Source organism: Silurus meridionalis, chromosome 20 (assembly GCF_014805685.1).
Source record: "Silurus meridionalis isolate SWU-2019-XX chromosome 20, ASM1480568v1, whole genome shotgun sequence".
NCBI classification, from domain to species: Eukaryota; Metazoa; Chordata; class Actinopteri; order Siluriformes; family Siluridae; genus Silurus; species Silurus meridionalis.
This window is the reverse complement of record NC_060903.1, coordinates 2,572,745-2,587,500: the sequence shown is the minus strand read 5'-3', so window position 1 is coordinate 2,587,500 and position 14,756 is coordinate 2,572,745. Positions and strand designations below refer to the sequence as shown.

General features: G+C 41.6%; 2 protein-coding genes across 3 annotated transcripts in view; one reads left to right on the top strand and one right to left on the bottom strand.

The window, feature by feature from the left end:
* The window catches only part of yme1l1b (YME1-like 1b), an 11,126-nt gene extending 1,844 nt beyond the window's left edge, over positions 1-9,282 (top strand). The window contains exons 4-19 of one of the 2 annotated variants that reach the window (XM_046875960.1): positions 413-511; positions 836-945; positions 1,066-1,216; positions 1,340-1,423; positions 1,719-1,892; positions 1,972-2,124; positions 2,512-2,644; positions 2,736-2,798; positions 3,400-3,512; positions 4,034-4,189; positions 5,317-5,468; positions 6,258-6,384; positions 7,082-7,155; positions 8,171-8,257; positions 8,389-8,580; positions 9,042-9,282. In XM_046875960.1, coding sequence (XP_046731916.1) covers positions 413-511; positions 836-945; positions 1,066-1,216; positions 1,340-1,423; positions 1,719-1,892; positions 1,972-2,124; positions 2,512-2,644; positions 2,736-2,798; positions 3,400-3,512; positions 4,034-4,189; positions 5,317-5,468; positions 6,258-6,384; positions 7,082-7,155; positions 8,171-8,257; positions 8,389-8,532 — 1,820 coding nt within the window. In that variant the 3' untranslated portion in view covers positions 8,533-8,580; positions 9,042-9,282. Of the gene's footprint in view, positions 1-412; positions 512-835; positions 946-1,065; positions 1,217-1,339; positions 1,424-1,718; positions 1,893-1,971; positions 2,125-2,511; positions 2,645-2,735; positions 2,799-3,399; positions 3,513-4,033; positions 4,190-5,316; positions 5,469-6,257; positions 6,385-7,081; positions 7,156-8,170; positions 8,258-8,388 lie in introns of both variants that reach the window. The other variant, XM_046875959.1, reaches the window with a different exon arrangement.
* Positions 9,283-9,507: 225 nt separating this feature from the next.
* On the bottom strand, positions 9,508-14,202 carry LOC124402753 (patched domain-containing protein 3). The gene is made up of 4 exons (XM_046875961.1): positions 12,722-14,202; positions 11,805-11,926; positions 11,574-11,719; positions 9,508-11,496 (listed from the first exon to the last, which is right to left on the bottom strand). Exons 1-4 carry the CDS (start codon positions 13,457-13,459, stop codon positions 9,980-9,982), a joined length of 2,523 nt encoding a protein of 840 aa, XP_046731917.1. The 5' UTR covers positions 13,460-14,202; the 3' UTR covers positions 9,508-9,979.
* Between the last annotated feature and the right edge of the window lie 554 nt (positions 14,203-14,756).

Below are 14,756 nucleotides of genomic sequence, written 5' to 3'. Positions count from 1 at the left end.
CTTCACACGCACTCCTTTTCACACACACTCCTTTTCAAACAGGCACTCCTTCACACGCACTCCTTTTCACACGCACTCCTTTTCACACGCACTCCCTTTCACACTCACTCTTTCACACTCACTCTTTCACACTCACTCCTTCACACACACTCTTTCACACTCTCACTCTTTCACTTACTCTTTAACACTCACTGACACTCTCTCTTACTCACCCTTTTACACTCATCCCTTCACACTCTTTCATACTATTTCACACTCACCATTTCTCACTCATTCACTCTCTCTCTCTCTCTCCCTCACTCAATTACTCATTTACTCACTCCCTTTCACACTCCCTCATTCTCTCACCTGATTACTGAAAGTGATGCAATGGCATTTATTCTTTTGTTTTTGTTTTTTTTCTTCCGTACAGGTTTTTCTCTCACCAGGATTGGAGCGGCATCTTCAGTTTTTTGCAGACGAAGTCCTTCTCCGCTCCAGACGGTGTGTGCCGAGCTAAACGTCTGTCCAGGTAACTAAAGCCACGGTCTTTCAGCATGCAAACTTGCGTCATAACGTTTCAGTCTCCGCACGGGCCGCAGATCTTCACGTGATATAAATTGGCTGTTTGCTAATGCTTTGTGGAAAATAGAATGTAGTGAAATCAAATCACGCATCAAACCCTTATACTGTATCGTTTCTTGTTTATTTAATTTTTTTTCTTTTTTACTTAAAGTATAAATGCACTTGACTACTAAGTGCATAGTTGCATCATTTAGCAGAAACCGGACTGCTGTCATATTTAAAAAAGGCACAAAAAAAGGCACAATTTACAGAAATCCGTGTTTCCCCTCAGTGTTGATGCAAAGACGAGGCTTTAAAACCCTGAAGTCTAAAACGAGGCGTCTCCAGAGTGGCTTGGAGCATTCGCAGGATACGGACACCTTCACGCCGTCGTTTATGAAGGTCTGATCCGAGTGCAAGCGCGAAATAAGAAAAGCAAATGATTTACCGACACCCAGTTTATTTATTTATTTATTTATTTATTTATTCACGCTGTGTACGTCTCATTTTTGGTCTCTACAGAACTTACTTATGCGGGATAAGGGCCAAGTTCCCGAGACGTTAGACCATCTTCTGAAAACCAGAAACATTCCTGATGCACATCACGACGCTTTCAAGACGGGATTTGCCGAGGGCTTTCTGAAAGCTCAGGCTCTCACACAGAGAACACAAGGTCAGAATTACATCAGGTTTATTATTATTTATGATTATATTTCATATTTCTTAAATCTGTGTTTGAGCCGTAGCTCTGTAACACACCGATATTCATGTATTTGAAATCCGTTTTCCTCTCTAGAGTCGTTACGGCGAACACGGCTGATCCTGTTGATCCTCTTGCTGGTAGGATTGTACGGACTCTCCAAAACGCCGTTTCTTTCGGGTAAATTTTTTCCGATCTGCTCAGTTTCTTTACATTTGGCAGATGTACAAAAGTACTTTGAGTCTCCAGCAATAAATAAATCCACAGTGGTACGCTAGATTACAAACTTAATATGAATCAGACTACAATTCTTGATTTCTGGAGCGAGATGGAAAAATCTAAATTTAAGCAGTGACTGGGATAATTCTCGAATCACTGTGAGCATGGTAGCAGGTTTTGTGGTGTGTGTGTGTGTGTGTGTGTGGAGTGCAGCGTGCCTTTGGTGTGTGAACTGTAATCTATCCGTCCCGGACAGTGCGATTCCGAACCACATCAGGCCTGGATTCGGCGGTGGACCCGGTTCAGATGAAAAACGTGACATTCGAGCATGTGAAAGGCGTGGAGGAGGCCAAGAACGAGCTGCAGGAGGTCGTGGAGTTCCTCAGGAACCCACAGAAGTTCACCGCCCTGGGAGGAAAACTCCCAAAAGGTAAACCTTTTAATCGAAGAACACTCAACACAGACGTGACGTATAGTTTGTTCATCATTCCTGTGGTATTTTTCTTCAGGGATTTTGTTAGTCGGGCCTCCAGGAACAGGGAAAACCCTGCTGGCACGCGCCGTAGCCGGGGAAGCCGATGTGCCTTTTTACTACGCCTCTGGATCGGAGTTCGACGAGATGTTTGTGGGCGTCGGCGCGAGCCGAATCAGGAACCTTTTCCGTAAGCGCCGCCCTGATGCACAACTTTCTCCGTTAAGAAAAAAGAGCAGGGATGAGAAATTATTTACAATGAGGATGATGTTGTTGTTGTTGTTTACATGCTCCAGCATTCCGCTTCCTTTTTATTTTAAAGAGTTAGAATGATGCATAGAAAGGTTTAATAATGTTCTCTTTACATGATGGTCTACTCTGCTTATGGAAAGCCTGAGGAAATATAAACCAGACAGACAACCAGACAGACAACCAGACAGAGAGACAGACCTTTATTCCTTTTCATTACCTTTTCGATCCCAACACTTCAATCGTTCAATCGTCACTCACGTACGTCTCGGCACACAAACAACGTGACTCGTTTATCCTGGACGTACATTTTTAATTTCCCCGTCAGGCGAGGCCAAAGCGAACGCTCCGTGCGTGATCTTCATCGACGAGCTCGACAGCGTAGGAGGGAAGAGAATCGAGTCTCCCATGCACCCTTATTCCAGGCAGACCATCAACCAGCTTCTGGCTGAGATGGACGGGTGAGTGTGTCTCGACCCTTCACGTACACGCCGCACGTCATTTCAACGTGCCGAACGTGCATCACATCTTTTGCTTGTTTTCATTTTGCAGATTCAAACCAAACGAAGGCGTCATTGTTATCGGAGCTACGAACTTCCCTGAAGCTTTAGATAAGTAAGTATCTTCACTCAGGGTTTTTTTTAGCTTGTGTGTAATCACCAGACATGAATAACTGGATTTCACAGTCACCAAACCTTAATTGCACCAGAGTGGGTAAATCAAATAATAATAAATATTTAATTATATCTTTGGAAAACTCTCCATTTCATTTAACCTAATGGTCCAGATTTGTAGTTGCTGGTCTGTCGAGATGCCTTCAGCTGCAGGTAGCAGCTCGGTGGTTAAGGTTCTGGATTACTGATCTAAAGGTCAGATGTTCAAGCTCCTGTATCACCAAGCTGCCACTGTTGGGGCCCTTGAGCAAGGCCCTCAACCCTCTGTGCTCCAATTGGGCTGTATCACGGCTGACCCCAGCTTCCTAACATCACTGGGATAAAAAGCTTTTTCTTGTCTTCCTTTCCCTCTTTCCTTTTCTAAACATTTCAAATAAATGCATGTGATTGGATAAACCACAGCAGAGGGTCTACAGCCTAAACTACAGCCTTTTTCTTTTTTTTATCATCTCTATGGTCCACTGTAATACTACTCTAAATCCTCCATTACATACAAGAGAGTTAATAATTAATCCAGTGGGTTTCATGTTCCCATCCCACAGCGCGCTGATCCGCCCGGGACGCTTCGACATGCAGGTTACTGTTCCCAGACCGGACGTGAAAGGCCGGACGGAGATTCTGAAGTTGTACCTGAAAAAAATTAAAGTAGACCCCGGTATATGATCTACCACATACGAATAATATTTATTACACTGTTTTACTTGTGGTGCAACGGATCACAACATACTCACGGTCGAGATCACTTTTTTTTTTTGAGTCACGGATCGGAAAATCTTTTCGGATCGGCAAAAAAAATGAGGGAGGAAATGAACCTAATTTGCTTTCCATATATTACAGACAGCAAGGAAACGCTCCCAAACATGCGGGAGGCTTTTCAAGGTTTTCTGCTCCTCCGCCAGCCGTTGCTGTTGTTGAATAATTAACACGTCCTGTTCACGTGAACACGTGACTGCTCTGTGTAGTTAGGAAATTACTTAAAAAGCAACATCGGCAGGGGAAAAACAAAACTTTCATCCTGCGGTTGTTTTAAAAATTGTTTTTTTTTTAAGTTTAAAAAGTGAGCAGTTAATCCTCCTTTAAACCGTGAGTCAACTGCGATCCGACGCACTCTTAACGTCTACACGACTCGGTTGCACCCTTGTAGTAACGCGTCCTTTCAAACGTGACCCCGGACAGCTGTGGAGGCCGAGATCATTGCCAGAGGAACGGTGGGTTTCTCCGGAGCCGAGCTGGAGAACCTGGTGAACCAAGCTGCGTTGAAGGCTGCCGTTGACGAGAAAGAGATGGTGACCATGAAGGAGCTGGAGTTTGCCAAGGACAAAATCCTGATGGGTTAGTATCAACCAATCATGATGACTTTTCCGAATGATGGTATGAGTCAGTCAGGAATTTCGTTTTTGTTTGGAAACTATGGACAAAAGTATTGGGACATCTGACTTTCCCAGCTGTATGTGCTTCTTCCCTAAACAAAGTTGGATAGGAAGCTGGCACACACTTGTATAGGATCCAAACCTGTTCCAACATGACACAAAGCCAGCTCCATGAAGATATACTTTACTTGGGTTGGAAGTGTTTTGAAGATCTCCTGCAATAGAGCTCTGACCTCAACTCTTTGGGATTGAACACCTTTGGGATGAATGTAATTGCTGACTGCACTCCAGGTATCACATCAGTAACTGACTTTGTGGCAGAATGAGCACAAATTTCCACTAAATCTAGTGGAACATCTTCCCAGAGGAGTGGAGATTATTATAACAGCAAATGGAGACCAAATGTGAAATGCTCAGGTGTCCACAAATTTTTTGTCCAATTAGTGTAGATATTATTTAGGTACATGCAGAGTACAAAATGTCCAAATGAGAAAGTCTAGTACAAGTACAGACACTTGCTGGACGTACACTATATTGCCAAAAGTTTGCGGACACTAGGTCATAAGTTATGGCATGTGCTTTTTGAGCATTAAATTCCACATTTAGTCCCAAATTTGCTCTTCTAAATTCTTTAACTCTTCTGGGAAGATGTTGCACTAGATTTCGGAGTGTGTTAGTAAAGTCAGGTTCTGATGTAGGTGATGTGAGGAGGCCTGTAGTGCAGTCAGTGTTCACATTCATCCTGAAGCTGTTCAGTAGGGTTGAGATCGGAGCTCTAAAGCAGGCCACTCAAGATCTTTTTCTTAAAACCATGGAAAGCAAATCTTCATGGAGCTCGGTTTGTGCACAGTGGCATTGTCATGCTGGAACAGGTTTGGGCTTCCAAGTTCAAGTGAACGCAAAATTTTATTATTCAGCATCCGAAGACGTCCTGTACAGTTGTGGGCCTCCTGCTTTGTGGTAACAGTTTGGAGAAGAACCACATATGGCAGGACAGATCAGGCGGCCCAATACATTTCTCCATATAGTCTACTTCATCCATAGATACATGTATAACGAAATCCCGTTTTGTTTTTTTCGCCCAAACAGGACCGGAACGTCGGAGTGCTGAGATCGATGAGAAAAACAAAGTGATCACAGCCTACCACGAGTCAGGACACGCGATCATCGCCTACTACAGCAAGAACGCAATGCCCATCAACAAAGCCACCATCATGCCGAGAGGCCCCACTCTGGGTCATGTGAGTCGGACACACTCATCCGTTTTTTTTTTTGTTTTTTTGTTTTGGTTTTTTTGTAGCACACAAACGAAGTGTTAAAATCTCTACCATGTTTTTTTGACCAATCAATTTAAAAGTCTGACAAAATTCAGCCTCTGATTGGTCAGAAGGCATTGAGTAATCTTGTAATTTTTTTTTATGACTGTGCTCATTGTAATATCGTTTCTATAGTAACAGATCGTTTTTAGGAGTCTCCAGTTTCAGTTCTTTTTGTTTCACGCGTTAATTAATCATGGGGGAAAGACGACGCGTTCAAATGGCTGCCCCCTTCACAGACCTGTACACATCTAAGCATTGCAAGAATCTGTAGTGATGTGTTCTTTCGAGAATAAATCAGCTGCATCACACCAGAAAAAAACTGGATTCCAAATTGGCTCAAACTAAAGTAATTTTCATTGAAGCCTAAGTGACACTTGTTTTTAATCATTAAAATAAATTGTCATTGCCACCGTAACCCAAGTGATAGACTTGTGTTCAATAATAAATTGTGCTACAAGCTGCTTTTGGAATGTCTGTTTAATGTTCATTTATCTTCTCACAATTCTGACTTTATTTCTTTGTATTTCTTTGTATCCATTCACAGCCCTAATAAATAGATGAAAGTATGATGTGTAGTTATTTAATAAAAATGTGAATAACACATCAGGATTTATTTTTATGGATCCTGTACATCATTGCTTTCGTTCAAAGAAAGTTACATTGGGTTTATTTTGCTATCGAGCGAGTTATCGAGTCGTTGTTTCGGCCTAGGTGTCCATGCTGCCGGAAAACGACCGGTGGAGTGAGACCCGAGCTCAGCTTCTGGCCCAAATGGATGTCAGCATGGGGGGTCGCGTCGCAGAGGAGCTCATTTTCGGAAATGACAACATCACCACCGGTGAGTCCACACCCGTGCAGGCTTCAGTGAGTTTGAACAAGTGTTTTGAATGGTTTCCTAAAGCTTCGCAGCTGGTGTCTGGAGGCCATCATTCTGCCTGATTTCTACAAATTCTACACATTTTATCCTTGCTTTGTTCCAAATGACAAAATCTTTATTTTTATTGATAATATTTACCTGATTTTCGCCATTCATAGGCTACAAATTAGAGGTTGAGCTATAGTGGATTTTACCCATAGCTAGGTTGGATCATAGATACCAATAGTTTTCAAAATGGATGCTTAACTTAATTACAAAAAAGTAGTACAGAATCATAAGAAATGTGCTTAATAAAATATGAATATGAATAAATATATTTGTATTATTAATAAATGATAACGAATAAATACAATGTAGCGCTCTCCGTGCAACGCGCTCTCTGCAGTGCTGTAGCGAAACATATATATATATAATATATAGTTATATAGTTATATATATATATATATATATATATAGTTTTATATAGTTTTATATAGTTTTTTATATATATATATATATATGTTATATATTTAGACAGAATTATATATTTTTATTATATTTAAATTTGGTGCATTAGTATTTAGGTGTCGGTCTTTATTTTTGTGTAGGGTCAATTGTCGGAGTGAGACGTGTATTTGGTCTGTTTTTATATCATTTTAATTTTTTTGCACTCTGATAGGTGCATCCAACGATTTCGACAGCGCCACAAAGATCGCCAAACTGATGGTGACGCAGTTCGGCATGAGCGAAAAGGTTTGTGTTCCGCCTGTAACATTTCAGCTCTTGGATATGTGTTACACCAGAACTACCCTCAATAAAAATCCAATTCTAACTCGTTTCAGACATCTGGCGGTTGAGCTTAACTTTTGTTGCGATTGGTTTCCCACACCGATCATTTCTACTTAATTGTGTCCAGGAGAATATCAATCCTGCGAACATTCAATAAGTTGTTGAGATATGTCACTAGCAAAGCACAGAAAGGAAATCGGATATGAAAATATAGTTAATTTCGGTCAAAATTATTGATTAATTAGGTAGTGAATTAATCAACTAATCCATTGTTTCATTTGATAGTTGGTTCATTAACCAATTAAATATTTGTAATTGGTTAATACAATTTTAGTCCATTTTTTTAAGCCAGGGTGAATGAAAGCTTCTGCAGACACATTATTTTTATTTATTGTTTTCTCTTTTTCCTGTGTATTTTAATTAGAGGTTGATTGAATCATCGGTTTTGCCAATTAATTGGGTAAGATAGTTGATTGCTGGAACTATCTGCTATTAGCAAAAATCAATACTGATAGTTTTTCCGGGTTGCATCCATTGCTGCAGTGACTGAGAAGGTCACAAGAGCGGCTTCTAGAGGCGAATCACTGAATCTACATACTGTTTGTTTTTGCACGCGCGACTGCACGCTGCACAGAGATTTATTATAATTTATTTAAATTTAAAATGAAGATCTATTTCATTGAACACATTGTCATGATTCAGTACTGTTTTATATGGAGTGATTGGTTTTTTATTCATTTATACAAAATCGGTAAAATCGGTATATAAAATCGGTCAACCGATAAATTTTTATGAACATTGTTTAACTTATTTTCTTTAAAAACTATTCTTTTAATTCTGTAGTTTGTGTACATTTTCGATTATATAACTGAACATAAACAATATTCTAATAAATAATAGTAATATTACTGTAATGAGGCCTCATTATTTCAAGAACTTACCGTTTTTGCTACACTTTTTTAACTTTTTCATGGTCCAGATGGGTGTCATGACGTACACAGACCTGTCGAAGCAAAGCCCAGAGACGCAAGCAGCCATTGAACAGGAAGTCAGGACACTTCTGAGAGTAAGCTTTTATTCATCTGTTCACCACAAAACAAAAAACAAAAAACACGTATGGCTGGGGGAAAAAATATTTGGTGTCCAAATACTTTTGCCAGCACAGCGCACACGTTTTAAAGGCTTGTGCTTTTACAGGAATCATACGAGCGCGCTAAAGTGGTCCTGAAGGCCCGTGCGAAAGAGCACAAGAATCTGGCCGAGGCACTGCTGAGGTACGAGACGCTGGACGCCAGAGAGATTCAGATGGTCTTGGAGGGAAAGACGTTGGACAGCAGATGAGTCGTGTGTGTGTGTGTGTGTGTGTGTGTGTGTGTGTGTGTGTGTGTGAGAGAGAGAGAGAAAGTGAATGCACATGAAAGTCAAAGCAATACAAGCTGAAACTCGAGCCTTTTACCATTCGTATGCTGAAATCCACACTACTCCCTAATAATGACACACTCCTGCTAAATTCTCCACAGTGGAGAGATGCAGGGGAGTGTGCAGGAGATCAGAGAATTCTCTACGCACTTTGTAGACTTAATGATCGCGATGTATAGCATGTGTACGCACTGAATTGGGGGTTTGCTTTCTTCTCATTTTGGCTTCATGCTGGATTTCACGATCTGGGAATTATGAGATGAACGATTAGGAGGCTCAACGATTCAGAGTGAGTTCACCAAGACGGGGTCTCACAACCTGGGAATGTCAAATGGCTGTAGCTGGAGAAAGTCCTGGAACATTTTATTTGGTGTCTGGTTCTCCACCTTTTCAGGTTTATGAAATGTCAATCAAAGGCAATGTGTAATGATTGTGTGTGTGTGTGTGTGTGTGTATATATATAAAAAATATATATAAACAATATATGTGCTGGATTGGGGGAAAAACCTATATTTAAAAGCCATACACATTGTTACAGCCTCCTTACAGGTTCGCTCGAGGGTCAGTGGATCTGTGATTTGCTGCATTAGTGAATTCAGTAAATTTCGGTTTGGTCATCTGCTTTTACTCAATCTGTCATGTATATACCAATAAACGTACGTTATGAAAGAACATTTTATCTTTGTATATAGATGTATAGAAGAATGTAAGCTTTGATGGGTTTTTGTTTGGGATGAAGCTCACACATCATTCACGATTAAACGAATAAAAGCTATACAATAAACTGTGATGAATTTATTTTCTTTACTTTTCATAATCATAGAATGTCAAAAAAACAGAAATTACATTTACACAATTTTGGCAGATATGATTTCCAAAGCAAATTATAATATTTTATTTATACAACTGAGCATTTGAGGGTTAAGCGCTCAAGTGCGCAACAGCAGTGGCAGCTTGCCGGTGCAGGGATTTGAGCTCACAATGTCCTAACCAGTGTTCTCCAAGACAACATCTAATTTAGAAAATGTACAGAAATAATATATCAAAATTTAGGGGTGTCCTTCTTCTAGTCGAATGCTTGAATAAAAGAAGCCTGATTCAGCTCCCAATCTCGCACTCCAATCCTCACAGAATCTTCGTTGTCATGAAACGAGGATTTTGGTTATATGATGGTGCTCAATGTCTGATTTCACATAGAGCTACCGGTTTCCTCCCAATAAGTTAATATACAGCCAATTATGATAATGCTGTAGATAATAATGTGAAAAAGCTTTTAATAAATGTTTAATGTGCTTGACAAAAATCCCCCCTTTTTTAGACTTTTTAAGACCCCGTGGAAACTGTTGTAGACACGAAATAATTAATGACGTTAAAACTTGAGGCAAAATCCAGCAAAAGTTAAAAACACGGGGATGAACGCAATGCCGTGAAACAAACCAAACAAAGTGACCAGTAACATGATGGTAAAGAAGGTTCTGAAGATGTAGCTTATGGATGCGGAGAGCACCACCACCCCGAGGATTGTAGACAACGCCCCCTGTAGTATGGGATAGCCGAGATGGGACAGAGCCTCCACGACTTTAGCGTTCGCACCAGGTTTGGCACTGGATACAAATGCGTAAGATATATGAGCTGAGAAATCCACAGAGAACCCGATGCTAATGATCAGGTTGATCATTGAAATGGAATTCAAGCTGATGCCGAGCAAGGCCATGAAGCCTGTGACGCCGACGACAATGGATCCAATGGCGAAAGTGACCCATAAAGCACAAACTGGACTTGGGATGAGTACAAGCGAGATGACGAGCATCACGGCAGTAGCGATGCTGACCGTCTGAATGGTGTTGCTTGCAATCACGGTGTATTGATCATAATATATAAATGCAGGATGGTACACCACTAAAGGGAATTGGCAATTCCGGGCAGTTTTTCTCAACGTTTCTAGCATGAGCTTCTCCGACGGAATGTTACGCGTTTGAAGAAATAAACGCGAGGCTTGAATGGTACCGTCAGACGTGTTGACGTCCAATTGGAGCATCAGTTGACCTTGTAGAAAAGGATGTAGACGGTCCATGAATTCAACATCCGAGCTGATGTTGAGGTGCTTTTCTTTGGCATAACTCTCAAACGAATGAAGCCAAGATGTGGTCAAATTCCCGACAAAAGGAAGGGCTTGGAATTCTGAAATGCAAGCTTCAAGTTGCGCTCGTTCCACTTCGTTCCAATACGGAAACGTAGCGTTGATCGCCAACATGACGATCGGACCGTACTCTGCAAAGTGCATCTGTTCGTCTTCGTAGTACTCGACCACGTACGATTGATCCACTGCGAGGTTCTTTAGGTCAATCCCTTCTTTGATCGTAGTGCATCCGTAGATACTGATGGAAATGTAGCTGATGTAAAGGAGAACCACTGTGGCTTTGGCAGGACCTGTGGTCAAAAAAGGTCCGTAGAACTTCCTGAAGAACAATTCCATCAAGTGTTCCTCTTCGGTTCCAGTTTCGTGGTTGTAGCTTCCCCCTACGCAGCATGCAACATGAGCTTTTGAAGATCCGGGCAGACTTTCTTCCGGAACTTTTAGACACGTCAACCAGTGACGATTGCTTTCCTCCCTTTTGCCGTTCAACGCCAAACATGCGCCGAAGAAGCTGATGTTATAGAGGTAGCAGAAAAAGATGGCTGTGCCAGCATACAGGCAGAACGACCGCACCGAACCGAAGGGGTTGTTGGAACTAATGTAAAGAGCGACGACATCGGTCAAGGTGGTGATGGTGATCGAAATAGCTGCCTTTCTGTACGTGGCAGCCATACGCTCTGGTACACTGTCTTGCACGTTGGTCTGCTGCCAGCAGGAGATCATGATGAATATATCATCAATTCCGATCCCTGCAAGGCAATTTGGTATCAATTCATGCACCATACCCTCAGAAAAACCTAATTATGGACTATAGGACGTGTCTTACCGAGTACCAGGAACGGAGACGTGGCCACGGTTATGACAAATGGGACGTTCATAAGCAAGAGTAAGCCGAAGCTGGAAAGCACGGCTAATCCGGTCGAGGTCACTCCTAGCAAGGCCACACACGCTTTGTTCCTTACGTTTTCGAGCCTACAGAGCGAAAATCAGCAAATCAGATCGATGCAAAGTACATTCATCTAGTAATCCTAATACGAGTGTAGAGTTTGACACCAACCTGATACACGACAGCACCGAAAACAGAACGGCAATGAAGTACGCGATGGAAAAAAGCCACGTGACCGACGCCGAGCTCTTCTCAAATTCTTCTTGCCTCGATTTCGAAGTGAAATAGGACACCTGGAAGTAAGCAAACTCAAGTCATTCAGTCAGTTCATGATTTATGGATATTAATGACTCCTAAATACCTCCTTTTTTTAAGACACTAAAAGTGTCTCAGGTTCATAACTTTGTTCCTGTTTATTCAGAGTTTGGTCATAATTTAACTTAGAAGACCAAGAAGCTGATTGTGGACAACTGGAGAACTAAGATGGGATGCGCACACACATACACATCTACATTGATGGCACTGCCTCTGACCATAAGACCCTAGAGAGAGTAATGTTTTTTCGAGTATCCGTACTTTACTCAAGTATATCAGTTTGGGGAGATTTATACTTTACCATCTCTACATTTGAAAGTCAAATATCGTACTTTTTACTTAACTACATTTCGCAAAAAAATCCCTTAAATGATCTCCAGACTCGAACTAGACAAAAAATATTTGCATGATTTTTCCACAATAAAAGTAAAGACAATTGGTCTTCAGTAAGAGCTTTATCCTGGGTATCATGGTGGATCCAGAGCCTGGCCATGGAGACACTTGTTGCATTCTAAATGGGACAGCAGAACAACTTGAGGATTTGAGATGTGATGTGTCCTACAAGCTTTGCCAACATGCCACCTTAGTGTATAAATCTTCCAGGTTGATTTGAACTGAATTTAAACACCTCCGATTGAGGAAGTGATGGTTTGCTTTAGATTTCAGTCACATATAATTGTCTCTAAAACTTGGACAAACTGAACGTGGTTGGATCTGGTGATGGTGCAGGACACAGTTGGAGTTTTTATGAGACAAAGAAATCATAGACGTACCTGTGTCGCATTTGTTGACATGTTTCCCAGCAAATCCACGAAACCTCTCAGCCAGGTGTTCTCCAGCGTGCTGTTTGTTTGCCGTAGGTAGTAAACGAGTCTCACTGCCTTGGCACTCTGAACAAATCCATACCCGTCCACGTCCACCTGCCCGACCAAATGTCCTAGATGAACTACACCGAGTAGATCGTCTTGATATAAAGGAAACGTCAGGTTGAACCCCTGGATGTTGCTTGCATTGCCGTTTAAAATCCTGATAAGAAGGTTCTCCTGACAGGATTCGTTCACCCGAGCGCAGACGTCGTTATAGGAAAACTTTCGTCCGTCATATTCCACGGACATTCTCTTGACACAGTCATCCACGGCTAGGATTTCCGTCAACGCATCTTCACTGAGGATGTTCGTCACAGAGCTGAAGATTGCGGACGAGTATGTACCGTCGTCGCTCAACCTCAGAGCAGAAAACAAGCCACCAGTATCATCGTCATCGTCGTCGCTACTTCGGAAAAAGGTTTCATAGAAACTCTTCTCGACTTTCGCACGGCCGTCACCTGGTGTGAACTGCTTCACGAGGTCATTAGACTTTCTGTCCTCGAGAAAGTAGAACCCGACGCCGAGAGCTGCCGAAAGACCGAGTGGGATGACGACGAACCACCACGGATGGCGTCCGACGAATCCGCCGACTCTTCCCAGACAAGATCGGATGGGTTTCTCCACACAGTTTGTGGTGAATACCATGGTGACTTCTCAAATTAATTCTCCGTCTTCCCTCTTCTCAGTGGTTTATCCAATGATCTCTCGCACACATCGACTTCTCCTGCTTTAGGTCTTTTCTGATCTGGCTCGGCACCTGACTCATGAAGAGCTTCATAACGAGCCTGGATCAGGTGTGGGTTAAACCTGAAACTTTCAGATGATCAAACCAACCTTGACATGAAGCACTGAAGAAAACAAAGGCTCCTCTTAAGCTCTACACCATCTTATAACCGCACAAACAATTAGAAACTGTCTCCTGATCTATCAGATAATAGTAAAGCTTTCTCCTAAGAGCTGTAATTTTCTGATGCACTGATCAGGAATCTCCTGAATCCCTTGGAGGCCATTAGGTGCCTGAGGTACAGGACAATGGGTCTTTGTTTCAGAACAAAGAAAACCATTCTCAGGGGGTTAATAGCACACTGCTGAAGCATTCAAAAGGAAAAAAGGGATTGATGGAGATATGGAGTTGTTGTGTCTTCCTGTACTTGTATTATGGACAAGAGTAAACACTGTGTTCGCTTTTTATCTTCAGATGTCTGAAGTGAAGCCTGTAGTAAAATCTGAATTGTAAAAAGTGTAGAGACCATAAAGAAAAGACATCGGTACATCTTATTATCGAATATATATAAATATATACAATATATTATATCAGGATTAGAAATTATTTTATTAGAGGGACAGCGCATGTAGGACAATTTGGAGACAAGGTGAGGAAGGTGAGATTGAGGTTTGGACATGTGCAGAGGAGGGACATGAGGTATATCAGTAGGAGAATGCTGAGGATGGAGCCACCAGGAAGGAGGAAAAGAGGAAGACCAAGGAGGAGGTTTATGGATGTGGTGAGGGAAGACATGCAGGTAGTTGGTTTGAAAGAGGCAGATGTAGAGGACAGGGGCGGTGTGGAGACAGATGATCCGTTGTGGCGCCCCCTACTGGAAGATGCCAGAAGAAGAAGATATGCAATATATTATATATGGAATATATCCGATTCCACATTGGGTCCCCATTATCTGTTCTAATAAGCTCCTCTCTTCTGGGAAGATGTTTCACTAAATTTTGGCATGCGCTTGTACAGTATCTCACAAAAGTAAGTGCACCCCTCACATTTCATTTTAGTATAATCTTCTAAAGGGACTGTACTATAGAAATAAAACTTGGATATATTTTAGAGTAGCCAATGTGCAGTTTGTACAGCAGTACAGATTTACTGTCCTCTAAAAATAACTCAACATACAGACAATACTGTCTAAATAACTGGCAACAAAAATGAGTACAC